The 26,252-nt window shown below is 42.7% G+C and overlaps 1 protein-coding gene across 1 annotated transcript in view; it reads right to left on the bottom strand.

Moving 5' to 3' along the window:
• The window catches only part of LOC122805263 (rap guanine nucleotide exchange factor 4-like), a 1,439,269-nt gene that overhangs the window by 673,936 nt on the left and 739,081 nt on the right, over positions 1-26,252 (bottom strand). Inside the window, exon 16 of the mRNA XM_044075352.1 lies at positions 2,298-2,376. Coding sequence (XP_043931287.1) covers positions 2,298-2,376 — 79 coding nt within the window. The remainder of the gene's footprint in view (positions 1-2,297; positions 2,377-26,252) is intronic.

Raw genomic sequence — 26,252 nt, 5'->3', positions numbered from 1 at the left:
ATTTGGCAGTTTTTGTTGCAAATAGTATGCTATTTTTGCAATTAATGCCATTGGTAAACATCACCCTTTGAAATTTTTCTTGAAGCTGAAAATTCCTGATATGACATGAAAGACTAGACTGTACCCACAATGCTTCACTACTTTCATCAGTGTATAAGCAACTATTTCCCATGCTATGTGCAACAACAAGGGAGTCTTATATCCTAGTAACACAATTTGTCAGCTCACAGGTGGAATACCCAACCTTGAAACCTGACACACTTGCTGCTTTATTAGTGAAACCTTAATGCAAATAATTAACTGTGCCTCTAACTAAGTATGGTATGTTCTTTAATTAGCTAGAATGCTTTGTTGGTGTACATAAATTATTGGCATTATCTTACTTATTTTGAGGGTGAGTCACATACCTCTCAACTGTACAGATTTTCGCAGAATGCCCAGATTTTTGCCTCAAATTTTTGGTTCATTTTTCATAAAATTGTGGTTTTCTGTCAAATCAGTAGCAAATCATTAAAGACTGAAGTTAGAAAATAATAATAATCACTCAAAGACAGACACTGACACTCACACTCTCATTCATGCACAGACTCTAACACACTAACACACACACACACACACACACACACACACACACACACACACACACACACACACACAGAGAGTCATACATGTACCTACTTACATTACACATAAGTACATGGTTAGAGTGTCACTCATGTACAGATACACTGCACTGGCACACTCTCACTCGTACAGACACACAGATACTTACACATTGTCACACACATGCACACAGTTACACACATACATACACATAAGCACGTTGTTTTACTGTCATTCATGCACAAACACTTTGTAATGACACACTCTCACGCATGGACACAAGAGACACTGACACATTGTCTCTTACACACACATGCACACACATGCATATTTACATATAAGCACATTGTTATACTGTCATTCATGCACAGATACACAGACACTGAGATGCTCACATTCATGCAGAGACACTGACACATTTTCACACACACAAACAGTCACACATAATTATTTGCACATAAGCACACTGTTATATTGTCACTCATTCACAGACACTGACATTGTCACACTCATGCAGAGACACTGACACATTTTCACACACACATAGATAAACAGTCACACACAGTTATTTACACATAAGCATATTGTTATACTGTCATTCATGCACAGACAAACAGATGCTGATATGCTCTCACTCTGGCAAAGACACACAAACCCTGACAGACACACACATACACCAGATGCCATGTTTATAGCTATTGACTTTCTTTGCTGCAAGTGCTGAAGCAGTTCAGCCCATGTCTATGGACCTCCACAGTCATGGCAGGGGACAATTCCATTATATGCTAATGACAGGATCTAACATTACAGCAGTCACTCATATTGGTGGTATTCTAGCTGGGTCACTGTGTTGGAAGGCCCAGCTTTGGTTGTAGTGGTGAGCTTGTCTGTACCACAGCACAACCCTGAATATGTCATTATATTCCATGCTATTTTACTGTTCTGCCTGGAGTGTCATTCCCAGGAATGGTTATAGTATTGATCAGTTATGTTTGGCTGAACAATCCATCGTCATGCCTTGGCAATAAAGCATTATGGTGCCATATTTGCAGAATGATAGCCACCATTGTACATCTGTAGCTTCTCTTTCCTGTTTCCATGTGTAATTCAACAGTCTCTTACTTGTGAATCACAAACTATATTATGGATCTCCATCTGAATACACACACACACATACACACACACACTTTCATAGGCACACAGTCACACATGTACATACACATAAGCACATTGTTATAGTGTCACTCAAGGACAGACACTGACACACGCACACTCTCATTCATGCACAGATGCACATACTCACACACACACACACACACACACACACACACACACACACACACACACACACACACACACACACACACACACACATTTTCTCTCACTCAGGAGTCCAGGAATGCAATTGTTCCATTGTATTCCAAGGGGTCTGGTGGATATCAATGAATTGTATAAGGCATGGTACATGGGTGTTTTACAGCAAAACAGACCTATGCAATTGTGTATCATGTTCATGAAGAGCATACCAAATGTATAAGAAGATTGATTTTCTTTTTCTTAGTGACAGACATTGGCAATGTAGTTTACAAAAGGCAAGTTTCTATTAATGATGATTGAAAAATACCTCAAGAGATAGTATACAAAATGAATAAATTCATATAGTAGATGTAAATAATAATTACAAGTATACTTACTTTCATCAATACCTCTGATCGGCTGACGTTTTTGTTGTTTTTCCTCACCCATGCTAAACTGACGCAAAAGAACTCTGTGCTGTTAGAAACAAAAAGGATAGTAAGAATAATACAAATAATACACAGTTTATGTGGTTTACACATATGAGAGACTGTCCTATACAGAAATATAGCTGCCCTCATCCAATGGGTTAATTACAGTCACTATTAATAGCAATATTGAGAAAAGGTTCATAATTTCTTCTATTTTTGGTAAGTTTTCCATTCAGACTTTGCTTTAACAGCTGGGAAGGTGGAGTTTTCTTTTCTGTGCTAAGCAAGACTGCTGCATTTGCTTAAAATGCAGGTGGTACAGACGTTTAAAATAGTACAGTGATTTAAAAATAAAACAAGCACTGAAACATAAAATTGACACTTTTATAACAGATAAAGTGAACTGTGACTTTAAAATGGAATGTGCAAAAGGGAAAATGTTACAACCACAGAAAGTCTGTTGCTTAAAACAATGCCTTTATATAATCTGCACAGGTCACTGTATCACTTCCCCTTTGCCTGCCCTTTCCTGAGTTGCTAGAATATAAGAGCTGGAAGGTTTTAGAGTACTTCCTCCCAGCTACTCATTCCACCAAGAATCCACATCCCTCATATTACAGTGACTTCCAACCCTGTCAGTGACTACTTCCTGTGCACTGTGACATATCTGAATCAGGACGACCTGCTATGACAAAACACAGCATGGGGAGTACTCTGTTTCATCATGTTAGATTCTGTTAACACTTAAACAGTTGTATCAGTATTAGGAAATTGTTTATGTTGTCGATGGTTGATTATATTACACAGTTATTCGCAATATGTTGGATGGTTCTTTATAGCAGGAGCTTTTTAATGATGTGTCCAAGATTGCTTGACACAGAGAAAAGGGAAATGGTGATTTTTATCTAAAATCTTTTCATTTCCCCAAGCTTGTATGACACCAAGGGCAATATATTATGAGGTGAGGTTGCAGGGAGAACAGCCTTCCTGTAAAAAACAAATGATTTAGTAAATGCTGTGTCTTACAATGTTCAGTGTTGATGCTGTAGTAAGATTTGGATGCCTCTCAAATAAGGAATATGTGATCTTTCATTAAAGATCTAAAGGAAGGAAGGTGTTATTTGGATTACTTCATGGACTTACACAACACAAATAAAAAAAAAGAAAGTGCAGATGTGCAAGTTGCACTTACCCATAACAGTAGATTTTTGATATCTTCACTGCTGCAGTAGCCTTATGGGTGTATCCTGCCAAGATTACAGCAACTGGATAGCTTCCAAAAGCTTTCACTCCTGCACTGTCACTCTGGATACCTATAGACTAAACCCTGTTGGAGGGTGTGACGTCCCCACTCTGGGCCAGTAATCAAGGAGCCTGAATCCTCACCATTGACACTTGAGAGAGATGTGCACTTGAAATACAAATGGATACTCTCAGTACTTCAAGATACAGACCTCTCTACATCAAACACAATTTCCCTTAAGAGCACACAGGAAACTCTTTTTCACTGCCACCAGTCAGTTACTATTAGGCTCTTAAAAAGGTATGCAATTATGCTGAGTGAACTTAATATTAATACAAATGGTAATGTTGACCAAACAGCAAGGCTTTCAGGAATGACCAGAGTTATCACCGAATATATATGTGCAAATACTCTTAAAGCTTAAATATTTTCTAAAAATGACCAGCCAGAATGAAAAGTTTAAATATATGAAAGAACAAGAAAATGCTAAATATCTATTTACAGTAAACGCCAGAGTTCAGTGGCGGGGAATATTAAAAATAACACCAATGGAAAGTTTCACACAGTTATAGAAAAACAGTATTTAGCTAGTCTCACTATCTATTCCTGATGGACTAAAAGAATTACTGTTCCCTATTTAAGTTACTTACTGCCGTAAGGCAAGATAATGTGGGTGAGAGGTCCTTGTTGTCAGATCCAAGACAGAATACAGAATGCTGAGAGCAAACTCTTAATAATATCTCAATATTGTTTTTGGCTTAAAGAATGACATCACATACATCTGGTCAACTGACTCTTTTTCTCATGCTATCACCAGCACTAGAAGCTGACAGGATTTTAGCACTTATGTGCTACCATACACACAGATAGAGCTTTGCTCAGATCTCCTGGAAGTCATAAAACCATAAAGCCATTCCTCTCTTCTTATAGGAGCTACAACCTATTCTTTAGCACAGACATTGCACCTCTGGCTCCATTCAAACTGTGGGATAACATCTTTATGGCTTAAACCATAAAGTAATTTAATTTCAGATATATTGTAAAGTTTGCTGCAGCTGGATTGTGATTAACCTCTGCCAGTATCCTCTACTGAATCACATACATTTAATTCAGTTGTAATAATACATGTACATTTCCTTTCTTTCCAGCAGAGCACACTGTTGATATATTTTAACACAAACAACTTTACAAATATGTTTTTAAACATAAGCATCTAAGCATCTGCACACATCAGTTTGAAACATAAATGACATATAATTCTTTGAAAAATTCCAGCTAGCTGTGCTGGCATATGTTACGAATCCACTGCCTTACTTCTCTTGGCATGGTTGGTAGAACTTCCTATTGTCACATCTCCCCCCCCCCACTTTGAAGACTCAAGCTAGATTTTCAAGTACCCCTTGAGAAATGTTGCTTGAGAGGAATGAGACTATCTGGGAATACATTACCCTATACCATGTCTTGAGATTCCATCTGCCTTGGCATTGGTGATCCCACTACAGTGCTGCACTGTCATATAATATGCCTGCAACCCTAGGCTCCACCATAGTAACTTGTCATTTTGCTGACTAGCCTGACATAGATCCACTTCAGACTCCTCCTGCCTCCTACTGCAAATACTTAGTACCAGCGCCTCTGATCATGGTAAGGCTTCATAATGTTAACAAGGGACAATTGGTGCCCCTGCCTCCTACCTAGCAGTTCTACAGTGCAGTTAATATCAGTGACCTTCCTTACCACTTTGAAGGGTCCCTCTCAAGCTGCCTGCAGCTTACTGTGTCCGAAAAGAATGAAAACCATAACCTCCTTCCCCAATACATGCTCTCTGACTTGAGCATTCCTGTCATACCAGACTTTTTCTGCTGTTGAGTTCCTTCCAGGTCCTCCTGAGCCAAGCCCATGAGCTCCTTAAGCCTTGTTCTGAGGTTTAGGACACATGCTACAACAGACTCCTTGTGGGATTCACAGTTACTCTCCCGCTCATCACAAATCAAATCTAAAGGTCCCCTCACCCTATGCTCATACAGCAAATCAAAGGGTGAAAAACCTGTGGATTCCTTGTGTACTTCTCTGTAAGCAAACAACAGATGGGGCAGATATTTGTCCCACTCTATCTTAAACTGGTCTGCAAATGCTTGTAGCATGGTCTTTAGTATAGAATTTAACCTCTCCACAAGATCATTAGTCAGGAGATGGTAGAGGGTGATCTTTAGGTGCTTCACTCCACAGTGCTTCCACAGAAAAGCCAACAGATCTGACATGAAATTGGCACTTCTGTCAGTCAGTATGTCTCTTGGGAAACCTACCCTGCTGAAAATCTCTAACAAAGCATTTGCCACATTTCCTGCATCAATGGAGGACAGAACCACTGTTTCACATTATCTAGTAGCACATTCTACTACCACCAGGATATACTTCTTCCCTGTGGAGCTTGGGGTACTCAGAGGCCCCACAATATCCATAGCTGCCCTCTGAAATGGCTCCTCAATCACAGGCAAAGGCATCAAAGGAGCTTTGAACTTTTCTCCTGCCTTGCCTACTTTTTGGCACTGCTAAAAGGTCCTGCAGTACCCTGTTACATCCCTTCCAATCACAGGCCAATAAAAGTTCTGCATAATATGTCTCTTGGTATGCTTTATGCCCATATGACCTGCAAAAGGAATGTCACTAGCTATGGCTAAAAGTGCCAGATGGCAGGCTGTAGGCATTACCAACTGCTGTATTACCTCACCCTCTATCCATCCCTCAGGGGTCCGCTCCATATACATTAACCTTTTGTTCCAGTATACATAATCCCCTTTTCCTTGAGAATCAAGTGCCTCCTTAGCTACTTCCCTCAAGCCTCTTAGTGTTGGATCTGAGAGCTGTGCCTGTCTCAGCTCTACTTTTGTGACTCTTTCTAGCTCCCTTTCCACTGGAAGTCTGGCATCCTCTAACAGTGGTGCCTCACTGTCAGCCTAGCTACTACCACTCCCCTCTGCCCTTGCAGTCACTCTTTCCAAGGGGGACATAAGTATCTACCAGCAGCTGGGGCTCACCATCAGGCTCACTGCCACAGGGTAGCTCCCCTCCCTGAAAAAGCCACCTCACCAGCTTTGGCTTCAGGTATGAGGTCTGTCTAGGTCTACCCCAGGTTACCAGTCCCACATGCCTGTCTCCAAGCATGACTGCATGTAACTGGCTGCACACAAGGTACTGCATTATCAAAATTATTCTCTATCAAGACATCTGCAGGGATATCCTCAAACACACCTACTTTTTTGCTTTATTTTCCCCCTCCTAGTCAAGGTGAACCCTGGCAAAAGGCATTTGAATTGGGTCTTTCCTAATCCTCTGACTGGAGTGGACTACCCAAGCAAATACTGCTCCTCTTTAACCACTGCAGGCTACACAATGTTTTTGTAGAGGCTGTATCTCTCTTAGCAGTGGCCTGTTTTCATTCCACTAAGATAAGATATAACCTCTTATGATAGTTTTGTACCCCTATTGTCTCCAGACAACTCACCACTGGCATACTGTTATTCCCACTTGCTGTCTCCCCTACCTTTTCTCCCCACCTTGGCTCCATAGACATCTATATGCTACATGGCCACACTGGTTACATTTAAAACATTTAATCCTTGATCCTGGTTGTGTGCCTGAACTAGTTGCTTCCCCGGTTACTGGTGGACTCTGTTGGGGTGATTTAGGCTGCCCACCATGGGTTCTCTTATATCCATGTGCAGTACTGGGTATCCCTTTCCTGTGCAGTAATGCCTGGCTTGCTAAGCAGAGATCCCCCATTATCCCCAGCTCATCTGCAGAGTTGCACTCTAGGTTTGCCAACCAATGCTCATGTCCTCAGGCAAAGTGCTAAGGCCTTGTTCCTTCACTAAAAGGTCTGCCAGCCCTTTAGAAGGGGTGACCTGGCACCCACTCACTCACCTATGAAATTAAGTGCTTAACTCAGCAATATCATCACATACACTTTCACCTGCCTTGCATCTATGCTCACAAAACTTTTTTTTTCTGTAAGCTTCAGGTGTTAACTTAAAACATTCAAGTAAATATTTCTTGACTTTTTCATATTTCAAAAAATCAATATCAAACAATTTAGAAACAGCAATTACTGCTTTACCATGGAGTAAGGGGGTTAGAAACCATACCCAGAGCCCTTGATCAACATTATACTGTTTATATATCCTTTCCAATATATGAATAAAACTATCAACATTATCCCCCTCTGTAAATTATGGAAGAATTTTACTGACCTTTATTGCTTCAGGGGTTTGGTTATTCCCTTCCCCATTACCTCCGTGACCCTGGCAAAGAGTCAGCATCTCCATCTCATGTTGATGCTGCTTCTCATTTTCTTCAGCCTCCAAATGCTGCAGTCTCTCATTGTCTTCAGCCTCCAAATGTTGCAGTCTCTCATTGTCTTCAGCCTCCAAATGTTGCAGTCTCTCATTGTCTTCAGCCTCCAAATGTTGCAGTCTCTCATTGTCTTCAGCCTCCAAATGTTGCAATCTCTCATTGTCTTCAGCCTCCAAATGTTGCAGTCTCTCTGCTGATTCTAATTCACCTCCAGTTCAAGTCTCTTTAACTCCAGACAGATTTTTAAGTCCTCTGAGGAAAATGTGAACGGTCCTGTTTCTGAGGGCAGCAAATTCCCATCATCAGACTCGTTATCCTCCTGGTTGCTGGTCTGAGTAGCGACTAAGGATGAAATAATTTCCTCTTTAGTCAGGCTGGCATATACAAGTCATTTGGCTTCTCACACCATGGCCAACTGGTTCTTGATCAGCTTGCCATAATCCTCTGCTGACATTTTGCTTGCTCTCCTCAACTAAACTAAACTAACAAAAAAAAAAAAGAAATGAATAAAACTCTTGTGATATGAAATTCTGAATGTCCACCATGTCAGATGTGACCACAAGCTAATCACCCTAGGCATCCACATCCTGCCCCCACCCCCCATTAGGGAAACCACCATAAAAAGTTTCTCCAAAGTCAACTTCACGCTTCTTAAGACAGAAGTGTAAACTTTATGACACCCACACAGACGGACAATAGAGGTATGACTGCTAAATCCTACACAAATGCACTTTATAAGCACTTACACGAGTGCATGGATCGTGCTATCCCTAACAGAACCAAGATGCTATCCTCCAAAAAAAGGAAGCCAATCTGGTGGTCCCCTGCCATAAACAAACTCTACAACAGAAGAAAGAAACTGTTGCAAAAAAGAATAAAATTCCATGATTGGGGGTACTCCCTGGTCAGCCTCAGTAAGAAGCTGAGATCCCTCATAAAATCCTCCAAAGCTTGTTATGAAAACAAAATCACTATGATTCTAAAGACAGCCACAAAGCATTCTATAGCTATGTCAAGAATCTCAATGGCGACACTCAGATCTGCTCTGAGTTACAGCACAAAGACCATAAATATACAGAACCAACTGATATTGCCAACATCCTGGCAGATAGGTTCAGTGCTAACTTTACCCCCTCCCTCACCCCCTAAAGGGCCCATCTCTATACCATAAGAATGCAAAGTTCCTGTAATCACGGCTGCACAGGTAAAAACAACACTTTCCAAAACCAAGAACACAGCATCCATGGGACCTGACAACATCCCAGGCTGCATTCTACATGAACTGCAGAATGAACTGGCACCTCACCTAAGCACCATGTTCAATCATAGCCTCACCTCAGGCTCTGTGCCCACTGAATGGTGCACAGCAAAGGTTATCCCACTCCACAAAGGCGGAGCCACCATGGACCCCGGGAACTACCGCCCCATTACCCTAATGTGCCCGGTCTGCAAGGCCATGGAATGTATCATCATGGATCTTATACACAAAGACATTGGTAATCTCCAAACTCTGGACCCCACCCAGTTTGGGTTTGTAAAAGGAAGCCCATGTCTCCTAAACCTGATAGACTTCTTTGAAGCAGTCACCAAAGACACAGATGAGGGTAAGGTGGTTCACACAGTCTATCTAGATCTCGCCAAGGGTTTTGACACCATCCCCCACTCTGAAATTATAGATAAACTCTCTAAACTAGGTGTAAATTGCTGTGTCACAAGATGGGTTGCCAACTGGCTCACTGACAGAACCCACACTGTGAAAGTACCACACTCCTAATCTGACTTCAGACCAGTGATGAGTGGAGTACCCGATGGTTCAGTCCTGGGTCTTCTCCTGTTTGGTATCTACTTTTCTGAAGTACAGGCTAACACAGAAGGTCTTTGGCTAATGAAGTTTGCAGATGACTGCAAACTAGGAGCCATAATCGAAACTGCTAATGAAGTGTCATTGTTCCCCTCTACTTGTCACTCATTAGACCCATTATAGAGTACAACGCCCCTTTTGGTATGTACCTCACAAGACATCTCCAATAACTGGAAAGGCCACAGAAATACCTCACAAAGAGGATTACCAGCCTCAAACAGATGCCCTATGTAGACCATCTAAAAAAACTCCAGCTTTACTCCCTTGCATATCGTCTACTCAGAGGCGATCTCTGCCTAACATACAAAGCTATGTCAAACCCAGAGCTGTTGGACATGCTCCATTTAAAGAAATCCCAGTTCCTCTGATCCGCATGCTCTAGGGACCTAAACCTTGTCACCACAATAAACAGAACATGCTGGAGGGATAGATTCCTGTCCCAGAGACTTCCCATACTCTGGAACAAACTACCTATCTACATCAAACAAAGCTCCTCATTAGCACTCTTCAAGAAAAATCTTGATGATTGGATGGGAAATAGGAAATTCACCCTGAAGTCACCTCTGTGGCTCTGCTCGACAGGGGCGCAGGAAAATAATTTTCTTGGGTGGCGAAAGCCAGGGTACCTTTTTGGGTAGGCTTATATAGGCCCTAGGGCCAATAGCCTAGTACCTACCTATGAAACTATGTGGCTGCTGAGAGAATGCATACCTTTAGTCACAACTGCTTAAAGGTTACAGAAGTTCAATATCCTAGCACTGCCACCAGTATGTGATGTCCCCACTCTGGGCCAGTAATCAAGGAGTCTGAATCCTCACCACTGACATTGGAGATGATGTACCCTTGAAATACAAATAGATACCCTCAGTATTTCCAGATGCAGACCCCTCTGCATCAAGCACAATTTCCCATAAGAGCACACATGAAACACACTCAGTCTAGGGTCTGAATTTCTCTGACCCCCTCCAGGTCCCCAATAAGACTGCACACTGGTATGGCTGTAGGGGTTAGTTCCTCAGCCAGGTGTCCAAGTGAAGTCCTTCAGCGCCCTCTCTGTGAAAATAGTCATTCTTGTCCCTGCTCCAAGTACCTAATACAAACCCTCTTTGAGATTTCATTTTCACACACACATACCTGGGAAAGGCTGGCACAGATTACCCACTCTACCAGCTTTGCCCAGACTATAAGGTAGATTCACTGTCACCAGTCAGTTGCTATAAGGCACTTAAAAAGGTGTCTATCTTAGAACATCTAGGTTTAAAACCTTTGAATGTTCTAATATCGAATGCTACAGAGCGAAAGCTTAAAATATTGAAGCAACAGAAACCCAAATTCTTTCTTAGGGAAAGATTTTTTTGTCCATTTCTGTTGCTTCAGTATTTTCAGCACTGTCGTGGAAAGTTACGGGTTGGGTTCAGGTAAGTGTGCGATTGTGTGGATGTGAGGGTTAGGGTGGGTTAGGTGAGTTAGGGTTAGGGCACAGGTTAGGTATGTGTGCGATTGTGTGGACATGAGGGTTAGGGCAGGTTAGGTGAGTTAGGGTTAGGGAGTGGGTGAGGTGAGTGTGCGATAGTGATGGACCTTAGGGTTAGGGTTTGGGTTAAGGTAAGTGGATAGTTAGTGGTGTGTGTATAGTTTAGTGTAGGGTTAGTTGTAAGATTTTAGGTGTATGTGTGTGGATTGCTGTTTGTTTGGTGTGCTTGTGTTGTGTGTATGTGTTTTGGAACAGCGATTCTTTCCCTAGGAAAAAAAAATCACTGTTCTGACAGTTCGAGATTGTAAGCTTTCACTTACATAGGGTCGATTAATCACCATTCGCTTCTTTAAGCGGTCTGTGATCTAATACAGACCTTTAAAAAGGGTATCCAATTATGCTGAAGTGAAGTTAATATGAATACAAAAGGTAATGTTGGCCAAACAGCAAGGCTTTCAGGAGTGGACAGAGTTATCACCAAATAAATATGTGCAAATACTCTTAAAGCTTAAATATTTTCTAAAAATGACCAGCCACAATGAAAAGTTTAAATATATGAAAGAACAAGAAAATACTAAATATCTATTTACAGTAAACACCAGAGATCAGTGACAGGGAATATTAAAAATAACATTGATGGAAAGTTTCACAGAGTTACAGAAAAACAGTATTTAGCTAGTCTCACTATCTATTCCTGGTGGACTAAAAGAATTACTGTTCCCTAGTTACTTATTGCCGCAAGGCAAGATAATGTGGGTGAGAGGTCCTTGTTGTCAGATCCAAGACAGAATACAGAATGCTGAGAGCAAACTCCTAATAATATCTAAATATTGTTTTTGGCTTAAAGAATGACATCACATACATCTGGTCAACTGACTCTTTTTCTCATGCTATCACCACCACTAGAAGCTGACAGGAATTTAGCACTTATGTGCTACCATACACACAGATAGAGCTTTGCTCAGATCTCCTGGATGTCATAAAACCATAAAACCATTCCTCTTATCTTATGGGAGCTACAACCTATTCTCTAGCACAGGCATTGCACTCCTGGCTCCATTCAAAACTGTGGGATAACATCTTTATGGCTTAAACCTGATAATTTAATTTCAGATATATTTTAAAGTTTGCTGCAGCTGGATTGTGATTAACCTCTGCCAGTATCCTCTAGTGAAACATACATTTAATTCAGTTGTAATAATGCATATACATTTCCTTTCTTTCCAGCAGGGCACACTGTTGATATATTTTAACACAAGCAACTTTACAAATATGTTTTTAAACATAAGCATCTGCGCACATCAGTTTGAAACATAAATGACATATAATTCTTTACAAAATTCCAGCTAGCTATGCTGGCATATGTTACGAATCCACTGCTTTATTTCTCCTGGCATGGCTGGTAGAACCTCCTATTGTCACATCTCCCCCCCCCCCTTTGAAGACTCAAGCTAGATTTTCAAGTACCCCTTGAGAAATGTTGCTTGAGAGGAATGAGCCTATCTGGGAATACATTACCCTATACCATGTCTTGAGATTCCATCTGCCTTGGCATTGGTTATCCCACTACAGTGCTGCACTGTCATATAATATGCCTGCAACCCTAGGCTCCACCATAGTAACTTGTCATTTTGCTGACTAGCCTGACATAGATCCACTTCAGACTCCTCCTGCCTCCTACTGTAAATACTTAGTACCAGGGCCTCTGATCATGGTAAGGTTTCATCATGTTAACAAGGGATAATTGGTGCCCCTGCCTCCTGCCTAGCAGTTCTACAATGCAGTTAACATCACTGACTTTCCTTACCACTTTGAAGGGTCCCTCTCAGGCTGCCTGCAGCTTATTGTGTCTGACAGGAATGAAAACCATAACCTCCTTCCCCACAGCATACTGTCTGACTTTAGCATTCCTGTCATACCAGACTTTTTCTGCTGTTGGGTTCCTTCCAGGTCCTCCTGAGCCAAGCCCATGAGCTCCTTACGCCTTATTCTGAGGTTTAGGACACATGCTACAAGAGACTCCTTGTGGGATTCACACTCAATCTTCCGCTCATCACAAATCAAATCTAAAGATCCCCTCACCCTATGCTCATACAGCAACTCAAAGGGTGAAAAACCTGTGGATTCCTTGTGTACCTCTCTGTAAGCAAACAACAGATGGGGCAGATATTTGTCCCACTCTATCTTAAACTGGTCTGCAAATGCCTGTAGCATGGTCTTTAGTGTAGAGTTTAACCTCTCCACAAGATCATTAGTCAGGAGATGGTAGAGGGTGATCTTTAGGTGCTTCACCCTGCAGTGCTTCCACAGAAAAGCCAACAGGTCTGATATGAAATTGGCACCTCTGTCAGTCAATATTTCTCTTGGGAAACCTACCCTGCTGAAAATCTCTAACAAAGCATTTGCCACCTTTCCTGCATCAATGGAGGACAGAGCCACTGCTTCCCATTATCTAGTAGCATATTCTACTACCACCAAGATATACCTCTTCCCTGTGGAGCTTGGGGTATTCAGAGGCCCCACAATATCCATAGCTGCCCTCTGAAATGGCTCCTCAATCACAGGCAAAGGCATCAAAGGAGCTTTGAACTTTTCTCCTGCCTTGCCTACTTTTGGACACTGCTAAAAGGTCCTGCAGTACCCTGTTACATCCCTTCCAGTTACAGGCCAATAAAAGTTCTGCATAATATGTCTCTTGGTATGCTTTATGCCCATATGACCTGCAAAAGGAATGTCACGGGCTATGGCTAAAAGTGCCAGATGGTAGGCTGTAGGCATTACCAACTGCTGTGTTACCTCACCCTCTATCCATCCCTCAGGCATCCACTCTATATACATTAACCTTTTGTTCCAGTATACATACTCCCCTTTTCCTTGAGAATCAAGTGCCTCCTTAGCTACCTCCCTCAAGCCTCTTAGTGCAGATTCGGAGAGCTGAGCCTGTCTCAGCTCTACATTTGTGACTATTCCCAGCTCCCCTTCCACTGGTAGTCTGGTATCCTCTGACAGTGGTGCCTCACTGTCAGCCTAGCTACTACCACTCCCCTCTGCCCTTGCAGTCACTCTGTCCAAGGGAACATAAGTACCTACCAGCAGCTAAGGCTCACCATCAGGCTCACTGCCACAGGGTAGCTCCCCTCCCTGAAATAGCCACCTCACCAGCTTTGGCTTCAGGTATGAGGTCTGTCTGGGTCTACCCCAGGCTACCAGACCCACATGCCTGTCTCCAAGCCTGACTGCATGTAACTGGCTGCACACAAGGTACTGCATTATCAAAATCATTTGCTATCAAGACATCTGCAGGGATATCCTCAAACACACCTACTTTTTTGCTTCATTTTCCCCCTCCCAGTCAAGGTCAACCCTGGCAAAAGGCATTTGGAATGGGGTCCCTCCTAATCCTCTGACTGGAGTGGACTACCCAAGCAAATACTGTTCCTATTTAACCACTGCAGGCTACACAATGTTTATTTAGAGGCTGTATCTCTCTCTTAGCAGTGGCCTGTTTTCCATCCACTAAGATAGGATATAACCTCCTGTGATAGTTTTGTACCCCTTTTGTCTCCAGACAACTCACCACTGGCATACCGTTATTCCCACTTGCTGGCTCCCCTACCTTTCCCCCCATGTTGGCTCCATAGACATCTATATGCTACATGGCCACACTGGTTACATTTAAAACATTTAATCATTGATCCTGGTTGTGTGCCTGACCTAGTTGCTTGCCCTGTTACTAGTGGACTCTGTTGAGGTGATTTAGGCTGCCCACCATGGGTTCTCTTATATCCATGTGCAGTACTGGGTATCCCTTTCCTGTGCAGTAATGCCCGGCTTGCTAAGCAGAGATCCCCCATTATCCCCAGCTCATATGCAGAGTTGCACTCTAGGTTTGCCAACCAATTATCTTGTCCTCGGGTAAAGTGCTAAGGGCTTGTTCCTTCACCAAAAGGTCTGCCAGCCCTTCAGAAGGGGTGACCTGACACCCACTCACTCACTCACCTATGAAAATAAGTGCTTAGCTCAGCAATATAATCACACACACTTTCACCTGCCTTGCATCTATGCTCACAAAACTTTTTTTTTTTGTAAGCTTCATGTGTTAACTTAAAACATTCAAGTAAATATTTCTTGACTTTTTCATATTTCAAGCAATCAATATCAGACAATTTAGAAACAGCAGTTACTGCTTTACCATGGAGTAAGGGGGTTAGAAACCATACCCAGAGCCCTTGATCAACATTATACTGTTTATATATCCTTTCCAATATATGACTAAAACTATCAAAATTATCCCCCTCTGTAAATTATGGAAGAATTTTACTGACCTTTATTGCTTCAGGGGTTTGGTTATTCCCTTCCCCATTACCTCCGTGACCCTGGCAAAGAGTCAGCATCTCCATCTCATGTTGATGCTGCTTCTCATTTTCTTCAGCCTCCAAATGCTGCAGTCTCTCATTGTCTTCAGCCTCCAAATGTTGCAGTCTCTCATTGTCTTCAGCCTCCAAATGCTGCAGTCTCTCTGCTGATTCTAATTCACCTCCAGTTCAAGTCTCTTTAACTCCAGACAGATTTTTAAGTCCTCTGAGGAAAAGGTGAATGGTCCTGTTTCTGAGGGCAGCAAATTCCCATAATCAGACTGGTTATCCTCCTGGTTGCTGGTCTGAGTAGCGACTAAGGATGAAATAATTTCCTCTTTAGTCAGGCTGGCATATACCAGTCATTTGGCTTCTCACACCATGGCCAACTGGTTCTTGATCAGCTTGCCATAATCGTCTGCTGACATTTTGCCTGCTCTCCTCAACTAAACTAAACTAACAAAAAAAAAAATAAATGAATAAAACTCTTGTGATATGTAAGTCTGAATGTTTACCATGTCACCATGTCAGATGTGACCACAAGCTAATCACCCTAGACATCCACATCCCACCCTTACCCCCCATTAGGAAAACCACTGTAAAATATTTCTCCAAAGTCAACTTCATGCTTCTTCAGACAGAAGTGGCAAACTTTATGACACCCATGCAGAAGGACAATAGAGGTACGACTGCTAAATCCTACACAAATGTACTTTATAAGCACTTACACGAGTGCATGGATCGTGCTATCCCTAACAGAACCAAGATGCTATCCTTCAAAAAAAGGAAGCCAACTGGTTGTCCCCTGCCATAAGCAAACTCTACAACAGAAGAAAGAAACTGTTGCAAAAAAGAGTAAAATCCCATGATTGGAGGAACTCCCTGGTCAGCCTCAGTAAGAAGCTGAGATGCCCTCATAAAATCCTCTAAAGCTTGTTATGAAAACAAAATCGCCACTGATTCTAAAGACAGCCACAAAGCATTCTATAGCTGTGTCAAGAATCTCAATGGCCACACTCAGATCAGGTCTGAGTTACAGCACAATGACACTAAATTTACAGAACCAACTGATATTGCCAACATCCTGACAGATAGGTTCACTGCTAAGTTTACTCCCCCACCCCTTAAAGGGCCCATCTCTATACTGTAAGAATGCAAAGTTCCTGTAATCACGGCTGTACAGGTAAAAATCACACACTCCAAAGCCAGGAACACAGCATCCATGGGACCTGACAATATCCCAGGCTGTATTCTACATGAACTGCAGAATGAACTGGCACCTCACCTAAGCACCATGTTCAATCATAGCCTCACCTCAGACTCTGTGCCCACTGAATGGCGCACAACGAAGGTTATCCCACTCAACAAAGGGGGAGCCACCACGGACCCTGGAAACTACCGCCCCATTAGCCTAACAAGCCTGGTCTGCAAGGCCATGGAATGTATCATCATGGATCTTATACACAAAGACATTGGTAATCTCCAAACTCTGGACCCCACCCAGTTTGGGTTTGTAAAAGGCAGATCATGTCTCCTAAACCTGATAGACCTCTTTGAAGCAGTCACCAAAGACACAGATGAGGGTAAGGTGGTTCACACAGTCTATCTAGATCTCGCCAAGGCTTTTGACACCATCCCCCACTCTGAAATTATAGATAAACTCTCTAAACTAGGTGTAAATCACTATGTCACAAGATGGGTTGCCAACTGGCTCACTGACAGAACCCACACTGTGAAAGTGCCACACTCCTAATCCGACTTCAGACCAGTGACGAGTGGAGTACCACAGGGTTCAGTCCTGGGTCTTCTCCTACTTGGTATCCACTTTTCTGAAGTACAGGCTAACACAGAAGGTCTTTGGCTAATGACGTTCGCAGATGACTGCAAACATGGCGCCATAATTGAAACTGCTAATGATGTGGACATCCTACAAAAGGGCCTCACGGAGACAAATGCCTGGTGTCAAAGCCATGGCCTCAAGCTCAATGCCTAAAAGTGCATTGTCATCCTCTTTGGTAAAAACTCTGTACCCATGAGCTACCACATAGGTGGTAGTCTACTTAACACCGAAAGTGTGATAAGAGACCTTGGGACACAGGTGGACAGTAGTCTCTCCTTTGATAATCACGTCGCCACAGTAGTCAGGAAATCCTTTTACATGGCACACCTCCTCACAAAAGGTTTCTCATCCAGGAAAAAAGAGGTCATTGTTCCCCTCTACTCATCACTAATTAGACCCATTATAGAGTACAATGCCAGTTTTGGTATGTACCTCACAAAACATCTACAATAACTGGAAAGGCCACAGAAATACCTCACAAAGAGGATTACCAGCCTCAAACAGATGCCCTATGTAGACCATCTCAAAAAACTCCAGCTTTACTCTGTTGCATATCATCTACTCAGAGGCGATCTCTGCCTAACATACAAAGCTATGTCAAACCCAGAGCTGTTGGACATGCTCCACTTAAAGATATCCCAATTCCTCCGAGCCACATGCTCTAGGGACCTAAACCTTGTCACTACAATAAACAGAACATGATGGAGGGATAGATTCCTGTCCCAGAGACTTCCCATAATCTGGAACAAACTACCTCTCTATATCAGACAAAGTTCCTCATTAGCACTCTTCAAGAAAAATCTTGATGATTGGATGGGAAATAGGAAATACACCCCGGGAATCACCTGTGTGGCTCTGCTCGACAGGGGCACAGGAAAATAATTTTCTTGGGTGGCAAAAGCCAATAGCCTAGTACCTACATATGAACCTATGAACCTATGTGGCTGCTGAGAGAATGCATACCTTTAGTCACAACTGCTTAAAGGTTACAGAAGTTCAATATCCCAGCACTGCCACCAATTTGCGATGTCCACACTCTGGGCCAGTAATCAAGGAGTCTGAATCCTCACCACTGACATTGGAAGAAGGATGTACACTTGAAATACAAATAGATACACTCAGTATTTCCAGATGCAGACCCCTCTGCATCAAGCACAATTTCTCATAAGAGCAGACAGGAAACACACTCAGTCCAGGGTCTGAATTTCTCTGACCCCCTCCAGGTCCCCAATAAGACTCCACACTGGTATGGCTGTAGGGGTTAGGTCCTCAGCCAAGTATCCAAGTAAAGTCCTTCTGCACCCTCTATTTGAAAATAGTCGTTTGTGTCCCTGCTCCAAGTAGTTGATACACACACTCTTTGAGATTTAATTTTCACACACACACACCTGGGAAAGGCTGGCACAGATTACCCACTCTACCAGCTTTGCCCAGACTATAAGGTAGATTCACTGTCACCAGTCAGTTGCTGTAAGGCACTTAAAAAGGGTATCCAATTATGCTGAAGTGAACTTAATATTAATACAAAAGTTAATGTTGACCAAACAGCAAGGCTTTCAGGAGTGGACAGAGTTATCACCAAATAAATATGTGCAAATACTCTCAAAGCCTGAATATTTTCTAAAAAGTACCAGCCACAAAAAAGAAGTTATGTACTCACCATCACGTTCCATGTGTATTGTCCATCTTGCCTTCATTCTTAGCAGGTTGGGTATGGAACCGATCCTCGATTCCAACTCGGCCTATACAAAAGCTCGAGGTCTTCCACTAGCTCATGGATAAAAATACTATCCCATCATGCACTAGGAGAGCTCCCCAGATCTTGTTTGCAGATTTAGCTATATAAAGTTCACTAAATATGTTATAGAGCAATGAAGAAGGCCAGAGAGCATTAATAGCCAATTGCATCGGCTCGAGCTTCCAGGAGAAAATGGATGGGGACAGGAAGGTGGGATGTAAGAATGAAGGTGAGATGGACAACACACATGGAATGTTATGGTGAGTACATAACTTCTTTATTGATGCTGTCCTATCTTGTCTTCATTCTTAGCAGGTTGGGACAACATCATTAGCACCATCTTTCTTGAGTGGCTCAAGGGAGAATATTCTTCAGAACAAGGAGGCCCTGTTCCTGGAGGCCAAATCCACTTTGTAATGAGTGAAAAAGGTATGAGGCCTTCCCCATGTTGCTGCAGCACAAATGGTATCAATTGGTAGTCTCGCCCGACAGGCAGAAGAGGTTGCAATGGCTCTTGTAGAATGACCTTTTACTTTATGGGAAAGTTCTTTGTTTTGAGATTGGTAAGTAAAGGTAATACAATCTGATAGCCATTTTGAAAGTGTGACTTTTGACATAGGAGAATCTTTCTTTGAGTCTGAATAGGATACAAATAATTGGTCAGATTATCTGAAGTCCTTTGTGTATGTAAGTAGAAATGTAATTGTCTATGTACATCCAGTTGGTGCAGCATATATTCTGCCTTGTTGCCATAGTTGGGGAACAAAACTGGCAGTTCTATGGATTGGTTCAAGTTAGATTCTGAGCATACTTTGGGTAGAAAGGATGGGTTTGTTGGTATGGATACTCTGTCTTTGTGGAAAAGCATGTAGGGGGGCTTTACTGACTATGCTTGCAGCTCTGAAACTTTTCTGGCAGAAGTAATGGCTATCAAAAGAACCATCTTCCAAGTCAAATACTTGAGATCACAGGATGATGCAGGTTTGAATAGGGGAAGAATCAAACAGGATGAGACAAAATTCAGGTCCCATAGTGCTGGAGGTGTTTTAATGGGTGGTCTTAATAAAAGAGTACCTTTAAGAAACGCCTTGCAATGTCTGTGGGACATCACATTAGGGCCCAATTCACGTAGATGAAAATGAGATATCACTGCTAGCTGAACTCAAACAGTAGCTGCAGCTGCGCCTTCATTAAATAGTTTAGCTAAGAATTCAAGAATGTAAGCTATTGGGGCAGAGAATGGATCAATGTGATTATTCAAGGTCCATGAAGAAAATATTTTTCATTTGCTTATATATAACTTTCTCATCGAAGCTTTATGAGATGAGATCAGGATATTTTTACTGATGGAGAAATGTTAGGGAGGCTGGCTATGTTTGGAATAGGGGCAGCCAAACTGTCAATTTGAGGGTTTGAAGGGAGGGGTGGAGCATCCCTGATGCATGAGTCAGGAGGTCTGGAACTGGGTCCAGAATCCATGTCTCCTCCTGAAGACGAGGCCAAAGGAAGAGGAACCAGATTTGGCGAGGCCAGTATGGGGCGATGAGTATCATGTTCCTACCCAAGGAACTGGCTTTCTGAAGAACTTTGCGTATCAACGGAAAGGGAGGAAAGATGTAGAGGAGACCAGAGGGCCAATCAAGTACAAGTGCACCCCTTAGTGACTCCTCTGGAGGGAGGAATAAGGGCAAAGTAGCTGCTGCATTTGTCATTCATGGATGTGTCAAAAAGCTCACAGCAAGGCTGACCCCATTTATGTAAAATAATTTCCACTACTTCTTGTTTTAGGGACCACTTGTGAGGCATCAGAATCACTCTGCTGAGTCTGCTATCACGCTGGATTTCCCCAGAATGCACATTGCTATCAGAAAGTGTTGGAAGGAGATCACCCACTGCCATACTCTCAGGGCTTCCTGACAAAGGAGGTAAGATGTGGTTCCTCCTTGTTTGTTTATGTACCACACTGCTGACATGTTGTCTGTCTGTATTGCAATAGTTCCTAGTGGAAGACAGTCCTGGAATGCTTGCAACACTAAAAGCACCACTCTCATCTCTAGGCTGTTGATGTGCAAATGGGCCTTGTGATCCTGCCAAGAGCCTTGGACTGTCCTTCCTAGATAATGCCCCCCCCCCATTTGGGAAGCATCCATAGTCACTGTGGCTAATGGCTGTAGAAGAACAAAGGGTCAACCTAATGTCACATGAGTGGAGTGAAGCCACCAACTAAGGTCCTTCTTGCAAGATTCAGTGATCAAACTTTGGTGGGACATGGGTAGTTCCTGCATGGACCACTGAGTGAACAGTAGCCACTGCAGAATTTTCATATGTAGACGTGCTAATGGAATCATGATTATTGCTGCTGCCATGGTTTCCAAGGCTTTCAAGACTGTTCTTGCTTGTACTTTTCTCTTGGAAAGTAGGTTTAGGACCTGATGACATAGGACTTGAACTCTTTCAGAGGGAAGTTTTGCTATAATTTTTGTTGTATCTAGATCTGCTCCTATAAAAATGATATCTTGAGATGGCAACAAGGCAGATTTTTCGTAGTTTATTGTGATTCCTAGGTGAAAGCAGAGATGCAAGTGGCATCTTTCACTTTTGATAGCAGATGCTCGGTGGTGGCAGTCAGAGCCAGTCATCTATGTACGGAAACACTCGGAATCCTAGGCATCTCAAGTGAGCCACTACTACTGCCATACACTTAGTGAACATTCTGGGGTCTGTAGTGAGGCCAAAGGGCACAGCATGGAACTGTTAATGACTGACTCCCAGCCGAAAGTGCAAATGACTCCAGGACCAGCTGTCCATTTTTATATGGTAGTATGCATCCTGGAGGTCGGGTTCCTATTACCTGATCAAACGTTCAGGTTAGTGAATACCTGAACGTTGAACTGGTAATAGCGAAATCAAAAAAATGTGAATGAACGATTTAACACAGGGAAAGAATTCCCTTTGTTGTTATGTGTAATTTGCCCTTTTCCCCACTGTAGAATGATCTCGGAGTTGGTGCATTTAATTAATGGAGGTATGGGGGCATTTTTGTTCATTTTGGTTTAAAAATGTTCTCTTTTTGCAGCAGAGGGAATTCATTCCCTACGTTAAATCGTCCATGCACTGTTTTAATTTTCTGATATTACCAGCTCGATGTTTAGGTATTCGCTAACCTAAATGTTTGATTGGGTAATATATACGCCTGGAGGTCTATACAGCATAGCCAATCGTCTTGTCCCAGAAAAGGGAGTATTGACTTCCTTAACGATTTAAGTTGCTGAGATCCAGGATGGGTCTTCAGTCCCCTTTTTTCTTTGGAACTAAAAAGAACCTTGAGTAAGTTCTGGATTGTATTTGGTCTGTGGGGACTGTTTGGATGACTCTTTTGTCTAGCAAATTTTGTATTTCTTGAGTTGCCTGATCCCTTTGACTGGGTGGAACATCCGGGATGTTTTTTGTGTTTGGGACAGGGAAAGAAAAGGGTATGGAGTAACCTCTGGATATGATGCTTTGTACCCACTTGTCTTTTATTATTGTTAGCCAAGCTTCGGGGTACAAAGATATGTGACCCTGACTGCCTCCAGAAATGGACAGGCAGGCCTCCTTTCAGGAGAGCTGAAAGGGCTTACTAAGGAAAGCTTCCCTGTCACCCTGGTTTTGCGGACCTCCTCTACCGCGTGGTCAGCATCTTCCATTAGTACTTCTCCCTTAGCCCCTGGGGGAAGAATCACCACATGTGTCCTGGAAAGCTCTCTGGGATTTTCAAAACAACATTTTTCCTCCTTTATGAACCTTTGGAAAAGGTCTGGTAGGTAGGGAAAAATGGACTCCTACGGCAGAGAGAGTCTTTCCTTCTTGTTCACACCTGGTTAGTGTGTCTTTGACTTTTGACCTGAATAAGGACGAGCCATCGAAAGGGGCATTCACAAAGGAAGATTTAAAGGGCTCCACAAAGTCACAAAAGCACATCCAGGAATGTCTCTTTAGGGAAATTCCTGAACCCGCTGCCATACTCACTCCATCTGCTGCATAAGAAATGAGCTTCATGGAGGAGTTTACCACTGAATTTAAGGTGGAGAGCTGAGCGGAAACCTTCTCCGATACCCCTTCAGCTACTGAACCTTGGAGGGTATCTCCTAGCTCTTTCAGGAGATCTCTCTGAAGTCTAGTAAAATGAGTCAGATAATTCAGCGATCGAAGCCCAAAAGTTGCTGTAGAAAAGATGTGCTTTCTATATCTTTCCATCGTACGAGACTGTCTGTTCGGTGGATGGACAGAAGAGGACGTCTCTGAGAGTTCCTTTTTGGTGGCTGCCGCCACCACCATAGCATCTATTGGGACACCTCTGGTTAGAAAATTTTTATCTATTGGTGCTGTGATGAATTTGTTTGGCCTACGAGGAACAGGTTCCACTGAATTTGGAGACTCCCATGCCTTTTGACAAACTAAGTCCATCAGTTCATCGAATGGCAGAGACACACAAGTGGCAGAAGGGTGAGACTCAAAGGCCTTTAGGTATACAGACTCCTCCTCAGAAGGGTTGATGGACTTCCAGCCATCTCTCTATTTTAGTATTTCCAGGATGTCCGCGAAGGAGGCATCCTCAGAGGGCGACCGTGGGGACCCTTCCGAATCATCAAGGTCTGCATCCAATGGGATGGACTCCTCTAGGGAGTCTAAATGCTTTGTCTTGCACAGCTTCTTCTGAGAAACCTCTTCAGAAGGGTATTCTGGAGAGGTTTCAGAAGAGTGGGGGTCACACACTGGGGCATCTTGAGACCTAGGGTCTCTGCGGCTCTGTGGATGCAGTGGTGCCACAACAGATATCCTATAGTAGTATCCTATAGATAGTGCCTTTGGGGGAAGAATGCCCTGACCCAAGAGTGGACATGTCTGTGGAGACAGCACTCTCCTCATCACCTCGAAATCACCCCACCCCTGATCCAAGGAAACTCAACGCTCCGAAGAGCCAGAGGGAATCCCCGGGACCAAGAGGGTTGGCTCTGAGGCTGAGGTAGGAGCTGAACTCACCTGAGCCGACGTCCCAAGAGGCAAGTTTGGATCTGACAAGTGTCCGATCCAACTCTCCTCCCCAGACCCAACTGGAGAGCATCGGCTCCTCGTCAAGTTTGGATGGAACCAAGGTTGTTGGACCAATGGTCAGACCCGAAGATCTCATGATGTGTCTCTGCTCCAACTGTTTGACTATGATCAGTTCTGGACATTCTGGCTCTGAGGTCCATGATCGGATTAGAGGAGGAATCCATGGTGAAAGGGTAGGCTTGATTGATTCTGAAGCCCTCTGGGTTGGATCCAACAACAGTTTGGCAAGCATTGGTGTCCTTAACAGACTCTGCACCTTGCAGTCCACATCATCATTGGACAAGCTCCTGGAAGATCAAGAGGATGGAGCAGGAGATCTGGAGGATTGCAACAACGTAGACCTTAGGGTGGGAGATACTGGTTTCAATTCTGGGGACCGGCTCTGCAAATGAAATTCCAATGGCATCAAAATAACTGGAGCTGAGGTAGAAGGCTTCTTGGACTCAACAGCCTTCAGGTCCGAAGATGAGACTTTTGGTAATTTTTTTGTTGGCTCCAACTGAGTACTCAAAGATGAGGACCTTTTCCCCAACTTTTCAGACCTTGAAGAGGGAGATTGGCCCAATTTTGTAGGACCGTGACCATCTACAATTGCTTCAGAAAAAGGGGTCTTCAACAAGCCTTTCAAAATGAGTTTGTTTTTCCTTTCCAGTAATACTCTGTGGCTAAAAGAGTGACATATGGCACAGGACTCTTGCAGGTGAACAGCTCCAAGACAGTACACACAAATGGTGTGTCCGTCGGTCAGAGACATCTTTTGGCACACTTAACACATTTCTTAAACCCAGAGGGTTTAGGTTCCTTGGGATCTTTGAAGACATTATAGTGGTCAACAACAACAGCAGAAAACAGCCAACAACTTCAGAAAAAATATACGTATTCTACTACTACTTTATTTATTTTTTTTATTTATAAATAATAAGAACAACCACACCAAAAATACTTTAGGAAAAAGGCCCTCTAACTTAAACAGGAATAGGTGCTCTCTAATTTAAACAAGCTATCCTTAAGAAAAAAACAAAAGGTAAAGCCCTCTAAGTCAAACGGGCTAAGGCAGTTCTCTAATATAAACAAATCTGCCTATATAGTTAAGGAGGAAAGTAGAAAAAAGGAATAGGAAAGCCCTCTAAGTAAAACAGGCTTTTGAGAAATAAGTTAAAGCCAGGATAGGGGAGAAAGGCCTTGTGGGAAAAACGACGGCCAAACAGCAATAACTCAGTAGAGAAAAATGGAAGCATACACAATCTACTCAGTAAACCTTAGCAACAATAAAATAGATTTAAAAAAGCTATACATTTTCAAAAAATATACAGAAAAATTCTACTTAGCCAGAGCCAGTAGGAAGAGTACCCAATCTTGTTTAGTGGCAAATGAGATCTGGGGAGCTCTCCTAGTGCATGATGGGATAGGGTTTTTAGCCATGAGCTAGTTGAAGACCTCGAGGATCGGTTTTGAACCCAACCTGCTAAGAATGAAGGTGAGATAGGACAGCATCACATCAAAAGCTTAAATATATTTAGTAATAAATAATAAAAGCACAAGAATATACTAAATGTCTATTTATAGTAAACACCAGCATTTCAGTCACAGGGAATATTAAAAATGACACAGATTGAAAGTATCACACAGTTATAGAAAAACCGTATTTAACTAGTCTCACTATCTGTTCCTGATTGACTAAAAGAATTACTGTTCCCTAGTTAAGTTACTTACTACCGTAAGGCAAGATAATGTGGGTGAGAGGTCCTTGTTGTCAGATCCAAGACAGAATACAGAATGCTGAGAGCAAATTCCTAATAATATATAAATATTGTTTCTGGCTTACAGAATGACATCACACACATGTGGTCATCTGACTGTGTTTCCCATGCTATCACCAACACTAGAAGCTGACTGGATTTTAGCACCTATGTGCTACCATACACACAGATAGAGTTTTGCTCAGATCTCCTGGAAGTCATAAA

Source organism: Protopterus annectens, chromosome 6.part1 (genome assembly GCF_019279795.1).
Source record: "Protopterus annectens isolate FY-2018-M chromosome 6.part1, PAN1.0, whole genome shotgun sequence".
In the NCBI taxonomy this organism is placed as follows: Eukaryota; Metazoa; Chordata; order Ceratodontiformes; family Protopteridae; genus Protopterus; species Protopterus annectens.
Note: the sequence above shows the minus strand (reverse complement) of the source record. Positions and strands in the feature narration are given on the sequence as shown.